This window comes from Nerophis ophidion, linkage group LG25 (assembly GCF_033978795.1).
Source record: "Nerophis ophidion isolate RoL-2023_Sa linkage group LG25, RoL_Noph_v1.0, whole genome shotgun sequence".
NCBI lineage: Eukaryota > Metazoa > Chordata > Actinopteri > Syngnathiformes > Syngnathidae > Nerophis > Nerophis ophidion.
This window is the reverse complement of record NC_084635.1, coordinates 20498238-20511361: the sequence shown is the minus strand read 5'-3', so window position 1 is coordinate 20511361 and position 13124 is coordinate 20498238. Positions and strand designations below refer to the sequence as shown.

Here is a 13124-nt window from a genome sequence, read left to right as displayed (position 1 = left end):
CTCCAGCTTATTAGTGATTCCCAAAGCCCAAAAAAGTGTGCGGGCTATAGAGCTTTTTCATTTCGGGCTCCAGTACTCTGGAATGCCCTCCCGGTAACAGTTCGAGATGCCACCACAGTAGAAGCATTTAAGTCTCGCCTTAAAACTCATTTGTATACTCTAGCCTTTAAATAGACTCCCTTTTTCGACCAGTTGATCTGCCGTTTCTTTTCTTTTTCTCCTATGTCCCACTCTCCCTTGTGGAGGGGGTCCGGTCCGATCCGGTGGCCATGTACTGCTTGCCTGTGTATCGGCTGGGGACATCTCTGCGCTGCTGATCCGCCTCCGCTTGGGATGGTTTCCTGCTGGCTCCGCTGTGAACGGGACTCTCGCTGCTGTGTTGAATCCGCTTTGGACTGGACTCTCGCGACTGTGTTGGATCCATTATGGATTGAACTTTCACAGTATTATGTTAGACCCGCTCGACATCCATTGCTTTCCTCCTCTCTAAGGTTCTCATAGTCATCATTGTCACCGACGTCCCACTGGGTGTGAGTTTTCCTTGCCCTTATGTGGGCCTACCGAGGATGTCGTAGTGGTTTGTGCAGCCCTTTGAGACACTAGTGATTTAGGGCTATATAAGTAAACATTGATTGATTGATTGATTGATAAATTAAGCACTAGGGTCCCAAACTTCTCCCTTCACTATTGCAGTATTCTTATTTTGAGAACCAGGATTCTCTGTAGTCGACATGTTGTTGGTCTAGTTCTTCTGTCAGAGTTATACATTTCAGAAGAATAACTAACTGTGTTATGCAAAAAAAAAGTGTACACTGCAGTGGACTAAATTGGGGTACTCGGCAACATTTTTAACTCTTTGACTCAAACTTGACATTAATAGAGAACTGCACTTTTGGGGGGAATTTTGCCTATCGTTCATCGATTAAGAATCAGTACAAATAATAATCGCGATTCATTTAAAAATCGATGAAGGGCTAATACGTGTTGAAATTAGGCTGTTTGTTAGCATAACATTGCCATAAAAAGTTAGAAATAGCGTCAGACTTCATTATATTAAGTTTGTTACATGCTAAAAACAACAACTTAGTTTTAAGGTGTGGCGGCTTTAATTTAACCATGGGCGTGTGCTACGTTTAGCACATTGACATATAATTTTACATTAAAGGGGAACTTCACTTCTTTTTTTTGGGGGGGGGGGGGGGTTGCCAATCGATCACAATCATTATGAGAGACAAGAAGACAAAAGGTTTCTTATTTGTTTTTGCATTTTAACATCTAAAAATGTATATCTTCTCGGTAGCTAGCAATGCAACTAATGGGAGCAATCAATCCTAACACTAAATCACTTTAAAAATGCATTCAAAAACAGTCACAAATACTTATTTTACCTTCCGTAACCAATAACCAAACTGTAGTGACACTGTTATTGTAAGAGCAAACACTGAGGAACTCTTTCTAGTGTGCTAACACATTAGCTAACAATGGCAAGAGATATGCAAGCTTCTACGTCAGCATGAAACTCATTTGAGTTTGTAATGCAAAACACTGCGATTGGACACCATTCTGAACTAACTGAAAAACATGAACAATCATATTACAGTATATGTAAAGTATTATCCCACATTTCGTGTTTGTTTTTTGTTCACCGCTAGCCAGACAGTGTATGCTGTCGGTCATGATACACACATGATGTACTGTGCCTATCATGATCAATATAAAGTGTGACTCACTTGATAGACAGTTGTGTCTTTGGTCATGCTGGCAGGGGACTTTTTTCTGGTTTATTTCGGGTAAGCACTCCATTTAAGTCCAGATAGCTTGTCTCCAAATTCCGCATTTGCAGCTTGGAGCCAATTTCACCTCACTCTATTGGCTTCCGTCTGCTTCAACGTCTCACCCTATTCTTCGTGCTCGCTTCTAGAGGAAGTAGTTCGTCCGCTGTATATTCAGCTTTAAAAAGATAAGGTTGTGAATCCTCAGTTGTCAAAAAATAGTCATCTTTGTTGTCTGTTACTAAGCCAACCATGATTGGAAGACACACAAGCAATTTGTGTCCTGAAGTAGGAACAGACTGGAAGTTGGACGTGCGCTGCTGTGGAAACTTAAATCAATGCGCAGATGAAGTCAGGCCTGGAAATGATTAAAATGATATGGTAAATATTGAACATATCACATATTGTTATGAATGTGTCTTTTACTACATTATATATACATACTTGCAGTGTGTCTATAAAACGTTGATGGAGGATTCTGAAGTTGTCTTAAAAAAAAAAGAAAGAAACAAAGACATGTGGGTTCTTGTCTCTCCTAACTTTCTATTACACTCAATTAGTGGGATCCCTGGGCTTGTTTCTTTGCAATGAGATGGTATTAGAATAATAACTCTTATGCTTAAGGGCCTTTGCTATAGTTATTGTCAATTGTGCTGAAGTGGTATTTTTCTTTGTCTGTGCCAAGCTGGCAATCCAAAAGATTGCAAGCCAGTCTCGTATCAGTGTCTGTGTCCAGGAACGGCCTGCTGACTGCCAAGGCCGAACACCGCCGTGACGCAGACAGAGCAGCGACGAGGCAATACCACCAGGGTCAACACATTTGCATTTCTTGTATAATCATATATTGTGTCTAACTGGAGCTGTTGAGATTACTCGCTTCCCTCAGTGACAGTTTCAGTGATGCAACCAACCAGGGATCTCCCAAATAAATAGAGGAAGCACGTGGGCTAGACTTTAGAGCGAAGTTTGGATCTGTAACCAGAGTACAGCCCAAATAACGTTTCTCCTAAAATGAGCAAAATTGAACTCTGTCTCTGCATGATTCCTTGCTTCTCGTCTATTTAATAGATGTAATCAGTGTTTGAACCTGACAGATGGTCCTCGGCAGGTTAAAGGTATATACCAGTGATTGTCAAACTGTGGTAATGAAAATACAAACCCCGTTTCTATATGAGTTCGGAAATTGTGTTGGATGTAAATATAAATGGAATAGAATGATTTGCAAATCCTTTTCAACCCATATTCAATTGAATGCACCACAAAAACAATATATTTGATGTTCAAACTCATACATTTTTTTTTTTTTGCCAATAATTATTAACTTAGAATTTCATGGCTGCAACACGTGCCAAAGTAGTTGGGAAAGGGCATGTTCACCACTGTGTTACATCACTTTTTCTTTGAACAACACTCAATAAACGTTTGGGAACTGAGGAAACTAATTGTTGAAGCTTTGAAAGTGGAATTCTTTCCCGTTCTTGTTTTATGTAGGGCTTCAGTCGTTCAACAGTCCGGGGTCCCTGCCGTCATATTTTACGCTTCATAATGCGCCACACATTTTCAATGGGAGAAAGGTCTGGACTGCAGGCGGGCCAGGAAAGTACCCGCACTCTTTTTTTTTTTTACGGAGCCACGCTTTTGTAACACGTGCTGAATGTGGCTTGGCATTGTCTTGCTGAAATAAGCAGGGGCGTCCTTTTAGCAGGGCCACCACAGATAGACAGACAACATTCACACTCACATTCAGACCCAATTTAGTTTTTCCAATCAACCTATCTGCAGGTGCATGTTTTTGGAGGTGGGAAGAAGCCGGAGTACCCAGGGGGAACCCACGCAGTCACGGGGAGAACATGCAAAGTCCACACAGAAAGATCCCGAGCCCGGGATTGAATCCAGGACTACTCAGGACCTTCGTATTGTGCGGCAGACGCACTAACCCCTCTTCCACTGTGCTGCCTTATTATTATTATTATTATTATTTATCTTGCGGTATATCAAAAATAATATTGAGCAAAATTCAATTGAAATATTGTCGATGTCGATTTTTCTTGTAATGTGAATTACTATATTAAAAGATTGGCTTTGTCAAAAACAAGTCCCAATTGGACATCCGACCCTGCAGTAGGATCATAGCCTAGATTAATCTGTTAGCTACCTCGTGCTAGCAGTTTTTCGCTGTTTAGAATGCACTTTTTTTTCTCATATACAGAGTGTGAATGACAGGCAACATTGAAAAAAAATGCAATTCTCCTTTAAAAAGAACTCCTGTCGTCTTGACTTCGTTTTTTCTGTTAGGGCCTTAGAAACAGCATATCACTCCAGTCGTAGATTATCTTGGTACTACAACAGGGGTGTCAAACTCAAATACAGAGTGGGCCAGAATTTAAAACTGAACAAAGCCGCGGGCCGAGGTTGAACAAATTAATCTTTTAATAGGGACCCAAACAAGTTTTTCATTGGATATTGAACAAGCATGGCTAATGTAACTTTATAGTGACATGCAAAATCGAGTTTGAAATAATAATAATAATAATAATTAAAAAATATCAATGGCATATCAAATCAATTTAAATAAAAATCTAATGCCTCATTTGTATTTGCGGCCCTCTCAGGTAAATGTTAACATTAACTTTTTCCAGAGGCTAATACATTTGAAAATAAAATAATGAATAAATAAACCATTCAGGCCTTTTTACTGCTCAGTTAATGTCGGGGCTCAGGTGGGTGGGTTCAGGGGGGCGGGGTTTGTTGGTAGCGGGAAGGGGGGGTATATTGTAGCGGTCCGGAAGAGTTAGTGCTGCAAGGGGTTCTGGGTATTTGTTCTGTTGTGTTGATGTTGTGTTACGGTGCGGATGTTCTCCCCAAATGTTTGGTCATTCTTGTTTGGTGTGGGTTCACAGTGTAGCGCATATTTGTAACAGTGTTAAAGTTGTTTATATGGCCACCCTCAGTGTGACCTGTATGCTGTTGATCAAGTATGCCTTGCATTTACTTACATGTGTGTAGAAGCCACATATATTACGTGACAGGGCCGGCACGCTGTTTGTGAGGAAGAAAAACAGACTTGACGACAGGTTGTAGGGGACGCTAAAGACAGTGCCTTTAAGGCACACCCCCAATATTGTTGTCTGGGTGGAATTCGGGAGAATGGTTGCACCGGGAGATTTTCGGGAGGGGCACTGAAATTCCAGAGTCTCCCGGGAAATCGGTGAATGCGGTGTTACAGCGGCACCGCTGTATAACACCGGCGGACAAGCTCTAATGTTAATTTGATATTGCCTCAAGGGCCAAATGAAATTACACGGCGGGCCAAATTTGGCCCGCGGGCCAGAGTTTGACACCTATGTACTAGAACCTTAAGAACATCACAACAGTCCTGTTGTAGTGAATTTTTTGGAGTTACGTCAACAATTTACTTTTAGTCAGTGTAAATTTGCCTTTTTTTTTTACCAACTTTCTTGGGGTATTTGAATGTGATTTAAAAAGGAAATGCTTTACAAAGTAAGTTCTGTCTGTCATCAGGTATGTTCTTTAAACCAGGTTCAGGAGAAAATGGGAGGGCTCCTGTTTAAACAAAATGCTTGCCCTCCTTCTCCTTAATCGTCTATGCGCAATAATTCCGTTCAGAAAATGTCGACTTTGTTTGCACAAAATCTTGGAAATTGCCACCAATGCACCAGGACTGAGACCTACTAGAATCGGAGCCATGTTTACTTGTGTAAACACTGCAACACATATGATGTCATTTCTGCATGCGGGTCGAATTGCGTTCACATTAGACTAGTGGTTCTTAACCTTGTTGGAGGTACTGAACCCCACTAGTTTCATATGCGCATCTACCAAACCCTTCTTTAGTCCAAAAAAAATGTTTTGTTTTTTTTTCAAATTCAAGACAAGTTATATGTTTTTGGTAAAACTTTAGTATGGAAAACATATTCTAAGGAACAAAGACTTAATTTAGAGTTTTTTGGAAACTAAGGGAACATATTCTAAGTAACAAAGACTTAATTTAGAGTTATTTGGTTAGGGTCAGGGTTAGAGGGTAAGGGTTACAATAAGGCATTAATAAGTACTTAATAATGACTAGTTAAGAGCCAATATGTTACTAATTTGCATGTTGACAAACAATTAATTAATGGTGAATATGTTCCCCATACTAAAGTGTTACCATGTTGTTTTTACTGGTGCATAAAATGAACCGTGCACGAACATCACACTTGTTCAAACAACAAAACCAACATAGTGCATTAATTTACAGCAAATTACACACCTGCAAATCAGTCTCACTTCTGTTGTTGCCGTATCCGTAATACGCCCATAGGGAGAAGTTTTTATTTACACGATGAGTCGGGTGTGTTTTGACCTCCGCCGACGAACCCCTGAGGCCGACTCAACGAACCCAGGTTAAGTAATAAAGGCCTACTGAAACCCACTACTACTGAACACGCAGTCTGATAGTTTATATATCAATGATGAAATTTTAACATTGCAACACATGCCAATATGGCCTTTTTAGTTTACTAAATTGCAATTTTAAATTTCGCACGAAGTATCCTGTTGAAAACGTCGGTATGATGACGCGTGCGCGTGACGTCTCGGATTGTAGCGGACCTTTTTTTTCCAGCCCGATCCCAGCTATAAGAAGTCTGCTTTAATCGCATAATTCCACAGTATTCTGGACATCTGTGTTGCTGAATCTTTTGCAATTTCTTCAATTAATAATGGAGACGTCAAAGAACAAAGATGTAGGTGGGAAGCGGTGTATTGCGGCTGCCTTTAGCAACACAAACACAGCCGGTGTTTCCTTGTTTACATTACTGAAGGTGAAGCTTTACTATGGAACGGAGCAGTCAAGCAAACATGGTTCTCTACCACATGTCAACCGGCAGGTTTCGGTGAGAAAATGGTGGTAATAAGTCAGCTCTTACCGTAGACATGAGCGGAGCTTGTCGTTCCTCGTGCACCTGTCAAAAAGACAGCTGCGAATCTATTGCCTCCTCCGCACACACCCGTGGCCACACCCCTCCGACTTTCAGGTACGACAGTATAATCTCACTACAACACTATTAACACAATAAGCAGATAAGGTATTTTCCAGAATTATCCTAGTAAATTTGTCTAGTAACATTTGAATCGCCCCCACTGCCCTCTCTTTTTTTTTCCTTCTAGTCCTTCACTCTCACTATCCTCATCCAAGAATCTTTCATCCTCGCTCAAATTAATGGGGAAATCGTCACTTTCTCGGTCCGAATCGCACTCGCTGCTGGTGGCCATGATTGTAAACAATGTGAGGATGTGAGGAGCTCCACAACCCGTAACGTCACGCGCACATCGTCTGCTACTTCCGGTACAGGCAAGGCTTTTTTATTAGCGACCAAAAGTTGCGAACTTTATCGTCGATGTCTACTAAATCCTTTCAGCAAAAAATATGGCAATATCGCTTAATGATCACGTATGACACATAGAATGGACCTGCTATCCCCGTTTAAACAAGAACATCTAATTTCAGTAGGCCTTTAAGAACCACTGCATTAGACATTGGATTTTTTTGTTTTTCTTCATTAATCTGTTAGCCACCTCGTGCTAGCAGTTTTTCACTATTTAGACTGCACATTTATTCTCATATACAGTGCCTTAGTTCAGTGCTTTTCACTAGTGTGCTGTGAGATACGATCTGGTGTGCCGTGGGAGATGATCTAATTTCACCTATTTGGGGTAAAAATATTTTTTTGCAAACCAGTAATTGTAGTCTGCAAATGATGTGTTGTTGTTGAGTGTCGGTGTTGTCTAGAATAATTGTGTAATACTCTCCCATATCAGTAGGTGGCAGCCGGTAACTAATTGCTTTGTAGATGTTGGAAACAGCAGGAGACAGTGTGAAGGTAAAAAATGTATTTTATGCTTAAACAGAAAAAATAAACAAAAGGTGAGTGCCCCTAAGAAAATGCATTGAAGCTTAGGGAAGACTATGCGGAACAAAACTAAAACTGAACTACAAAGTAAACAAAACTAAAATGCTGGACGACAGCAAAGACTTACTGCGGGGCAAAGGCGGCGTCCACAAAGTACATCCGTACATGACAACCAACAATGTCCCCACAAAGAAGGATAATCCATCCATTCTCTACCGGTTATTCCCTCCGGGGTCACGGGGGGCGCTAAAGCCTATCTCAGCACAATCGAGCGAAAGGCGTGTACACCCTGGACAAGTCACCATCTCATCACAGGGTAAAAACAACTGAAATATTCTTAATTGCTAAAACAAAGTAGATGCGGGTAATATCGCTGAGAGGAGGACATGAAACTGTTACGGGAAAATCCCCCCAAAAAATAGGAGCGCAAGACAAGAACAAACACTACACTCAGGAAAACAGCCAAAAATTCCAAATAAGTCAGAGTGTCTCTCCCTTAGAGATAGGGTGAGAAGCTCTGTCATCCGGGAGGAACTCAAAGTAAAGCCGCTGCTCCTCCACATCGAGAGGAGCCAGATGAGGTGGTTCGGGCATCTGGTCAGGATGCCACCTTAACGCCTCCCTAAGGAGGTGTTTCGGGCACGTCTGACCGGGATTAGGCCACGGGGAAGACCCAGGACACGTTGGGAAGACTATGTCTCCCGGCTGGCCTGGGAACACCTCGGGATCCCCCGGGAGGAGCTAGACAAAGTGGCTGGGGAGAGGGAAGTCTGGGCTTCCCTGCTTAGGCTGCTGCCCCCGCGACCCGACCTCGGATAAGCGGAAGAAGATGGATGGATGGATAAGTCAGAGTGTGACGTGACAGGTGGTGACGGTCAGGGGTGCCGAAAAGGCGGGGGGGGGGTAAAGGAGACGGATTCTAGGGGCCCATGATGGAGGGGAGCCCAGAGAGGCCCCTAATGATGATGAAATTATATGTGTTGGGGGGGCTTCACGGTGTTTATTATTTATTTTTTTCACTGTTGTGTTACAGAGAACAGGGAAATGGAATAAAATTGCTATGGAATGAAAAGGGTTAGGATTAAATAAGCTGTGGTTCTTCTTACTCCTTTTCAGACGTGCTGTAATGAAACGACTGGAAATATGTGATGCGTTACATTGTATCGTATTGAAATAAACTAAATCTAAAACTGAACTGAACTAAATAGAAAAGTGTGATTTTCTATAAACAATTAACATTTACTAACACATTCCAACTAACACAAAAGTACCAAAAATGGATACCCTTGAGTACTATTATCGATTCCCATGTACTCGGAATGTCCCGTATCGTTTCAAATGCGAAAGCTACACATCACTCATTTTTCAACAAACAATAAGAGTCGATTTAATCTTTTATGGGTTTCCATGCACAGGGGTTAGTGCATGTGCCTCACAATACGACGGTCCTGCAGTCTTGGGTTCAATCCCAGGCTCGGGATCTTACTGTGTGGAGTTTGCATGTTCTCCCCGTGAATGCGTGGGTTCCCTCCGGGTACTCCGGCTTCCTCCCACTTCCAAAGACATGCACCTGGGGATAGGTTGATTGGCCCTAGTGTGTGAATGTGTGTGTGAATGTTGTCTGTCTATCTGTGTTGGCCCTGCGATAAGGTGGCGACTTGTCCAGGGTGTACTCTGCCTTCCGCCGATTGTAGCTGAGATAGGCGCCAGCGCCCCCCGCGACCCCAAAAGGGAATAAGCGGTAGAAACTGGATGGATGGATGGATGTGTTGGGAGCCCTGGAAAGATTCTTTTAATGGGGCCCAAAATCCCTAGCGGCGCCCCTGGTGACAGTACACCTACTTTAAGACAAGAGAAATAGTGATAGTTATGCTTTAAAGCAGGGGTCGGGAACCTTTTTGGCTGAGAAAGCCATGAAAGCCAAATATTTGAAAATGTATTTTTCAACACTCAATACAACTACATTCGTGCATTTTTAAGTATGACCAACATTTGTAAAGTATAATAAGTCTCTTATTCTTTTTAACAACATTGTTATTCTAAAAGTTAACCAATAATAAATATAATACTTCTTACCATTAATGCGACATCTTGAACAGGTGCGGTAGAAAACGGATGGTTGGATTAAAATGCATGAGAATGTTATATGATTTGAACGTTATTTTTGAAACTGTGATTACCAGTGGAATTATTCATTACTTATCGTGTTAAGCAATGTCAGCTAATATTTATATGAGAGCCATATGCAGTCATCTGGCTCTAGAGCCATAGGTTCCCTACCCCTGGTTTAAGCATTAGACACATTTTTACCTGCATTCTGCCTCCCGCTGTTTTCCACATCTACAAAGCAATTACTTTCCGACTGCCACCTACTGATATGGAAGAGTATTACACGGTTACTCGGCATAGCTCGGTTAGGAGAGTGGCCGTGCTAGCAACCTGAGGGTTCCAGGTTCGATTCCCGCTTCCGCCATCCTAGTCACTGCCGTTGTGTCCTTGGGCAAGACACTTTACATACCTGCCCCCAGTGCCACCTGGACTGGTTTAAATGTAACTTAGATATTGGGTGTCACTTTGTAAAGCGCTTTGAGTCACTAGAGAAAAGCACTATATAAATACAATTATCTGAGAGCCATATGTAGTCATCAAAAGAGCCGCATCTGGCTCTAGACCAGGGGTGTCAAACTCAAATACAGAGTGGGCCAAAATTTTAAACGGAACAAAGCCGCGGGCCAAGGTTGAACAAATTAACCTTTTAATAGGGACCCAAACACGTTTCGCATTAAATATTGAACAAGCAAGGCTTATATAACTTTAGTAACATGCAAAATCCAGTTTCAAATAATAATAATAAGAATTAAAAGAATATCAATGGCATATCAAATAACATTTAAATAAAAATGTTATGTCTTTTTTTCTATTTGCAATCTTCTGAGGTAAATATCGAATTTTTTCCACAGGCTAATAATACATTTGAAAATAAAATAACAATAATGAATGAATCAAACATTCAAGCCTTGAAGTAGCAAGAGAAAATGCATGAATAAAACGTTAATTATTGGTCAGTTTGCTGGAAGTTTCCCGGAAGAGTTAGTGCTGCAAGGGTGTCTGGGTATTTGTTCTGTTGTGTTACGGTGCGGATGTTCACCCGAAATGTGTTTGTGATTCTTGTTTGGTGTGGGTTCACAGTGTGGCGCATATTTGTAACAGTGCTAAAGTTGTTTATACGGCCACCCTCAGTGTGACCTGTATGGCTGTTGACCAAGTATACCTTGCATTCACTTGTGCGTTTGTGTGTGTGTGTGTAAAAGCCACAAATAATATGTGACACGCTGTTACTGTGGAGGAAAAGCGGACGTGACAACAGGTTGTAGAGAACGCTAAAGGCAGTGCCTTAAATGCACGCCCCCAATATAGTTGTCCAGGTGGAAATCGGTAGAAATTCGGGAGAATGGTTGCCCCGGGAGATTTTCGGGAGGGGCACCTAACTTCGAGAGTCTACCGGGAAAATTAGGAGGGTATGGCAAGTATGAGTATTAGCGGTGAACGCGGGCCAGCTTTAATGCTAAATTGATATTTCCTCAAGGGCAAAATTAAGTTACACGGCGGGCCAGATTTTGACACCCATGCTCTAGAGCATGGGTGTCAAACTCTGGCCCATAATTTCACTTGGCCCTTGAGGCAATATCAAATCAACATTAGAACTGGCCCACCGCTGTAACACCGCATTCACCGCTAACACTCTTACTTGCCAACCCTCTCGATTTTCCCGGGAGACTCCTGAAGTTCAGTGCCCCTCCCGAATTTCATCCCGAACAACAATATTTGGGGTGGGCTTTATAGACACTGCCTTTGGCGTTCTCTACAACCTGTCTCCACGTCCACTTTTCCTCTATACAAACAGCGTGCCGGCCCAGTCACATAATATATGCGGCTTATACACACACACACAAGTGAATGCAAGGCATACTTGGTCAACAGCCATACAGGTCACACTGAGGGTGGCCGTATAAATAACTTTAAGACTGTTACAAATACTGTGAACCCACACCAAACAAGAATGACACATTTCGGGAGAACATCCGCACCGTAACACAACATAAACACAACAGAACAAATACCCAGAACGCCTTGCAGCACTAACTCTTTCGGGACGCTACAATATACACCCCCCGCTATCACCAAACCCTGTCCACCCCAAACCCACCGCCGAAAAGAGGCATTCAATTTTTATTGAAATTTTATTTGATATGCCATTGATATTTTTTAATTATTATTATTATTTGAATCTCAATTTTGCATGTCACTATAGTTATATAAGCCTTGCTTGTTCAATATTCAATGCAAAACTTGTTTGGGTCCCTATTAAAAGGTTAATTTGTTCAACCTCGGCCCCCGGCTTTGTTCGGTTTTAAATTTTGGCCCACTCTGTGTTTGAGTTTGACACCCCTGCTCTAGAGCCATAGGTTCCCTACCCCCTGCTTTAAAGTCATATCCAACAATTGCGACGACGACGTTTTACTCTCAACTGAGTTTCGTGTTTTAGTGATTTCTGCTAGTTGGTGTGCCTCCGCATTTTTCCAACGCAATAAAATGTGCCTTGGCTCAAAAAAAGGTTGAAAAACACTGCCTTAGTTTGTTTGTATATTGTCATATATGCTGGTTATGCGTATAGTTTGTTTAATAAAAACAAGTTGAACCCAAAACAAGAGAAAAACAAAATACCTCTCTTGTCTTGCTGTCCATCTCCTCACGGCGCCCCGCAGGAGAGAAGCGGTACTGCACCTCCTTGGCTCAGCCTCCCTCACAGCGCTGGTCGCCATCCATCCTCCTCCTCTTCCTCCTCCTGGACCACAACAGATGGCGACAACAACAACATAGCATTCGGCGCGGACGCACTACAACACGCCGCGACCTCCTGTCCCTACAAGGACCGCAATGCTCCAGGGGCAGCACGGCGTGAGCCTGTGACTCGCCGCACGGCAGCCCCCCCCCCCCCCCACCCCCCACACACGACCACCGGGAAGAAGCTTCTCGCCTGCCTCCGTCGAAGCGGGGAAGATGGCCGCTATGAAAATGTTAACCAGCGGCGGGCTCTTCCTGGCGTTCTGTGCGCTGGGGCTGCTCGCCATGGCTATTTGTACCGACTACTGGTACGAGACGGACGCCAGGAGACACCGGGAGAGGTGTAAAAACTACGCCAACAAACGCAACGACCCGGGCTACATTTACATCTCCAACCACAACCTCCCTCTCCAGATGCCTCCCAGGAACACCGCGGAGGCCCGGCCTCTCGTCAGGGGGAAGCGGCACTTCGTGGCGGCAGCCTCCGCGATGGAGTCCCACTGCAGTCGGCAGTTTAATTCCACCGTGTCCGGCCTTTGGAGGAAGTGTCACCGGGAGGGATTCGACCTGGAGACGGAGGACCTTATTTATAAAG

General features: G+C 42.9%; 1 protein-coding gene and 1 long non-coding RNA gene across 2 annotated transcripts in view; one reads left to right on the top strand and one right to left on the bottom strand.

Annotated features, from left to right (window-relative positions):
• Positions 1-12688, bottom strand: part of LOC133543169 (uncharacterized) — a 22441-nt gene extending 9753 nt beyond the window's left edge. Inside the window, exon 1 of the long non-coding RNA XR_009804335.1 lies at positions 12410-12688. This is a non-coding gene — a long non-coding RNA (uncharacterized LOC133543169). The remainder of the gene's footprint in view (positions 1-12409) is intronic.
• tmem276b (transmembrane protein 276b) overlaps positions 12484-13124 on the top strand; it is a 34452-nt gene continuing 33811 nt past the window's right edge. Inside the window, exon 1 of the mRNA XM_061887663.1 lies at positions 12484-13124. Within this exon, the coding sequence (XP_061743647.1) occupies positions 12746-13124 (379 nt within the window). The 5' untranslated portion in view covers positions 12484-12745.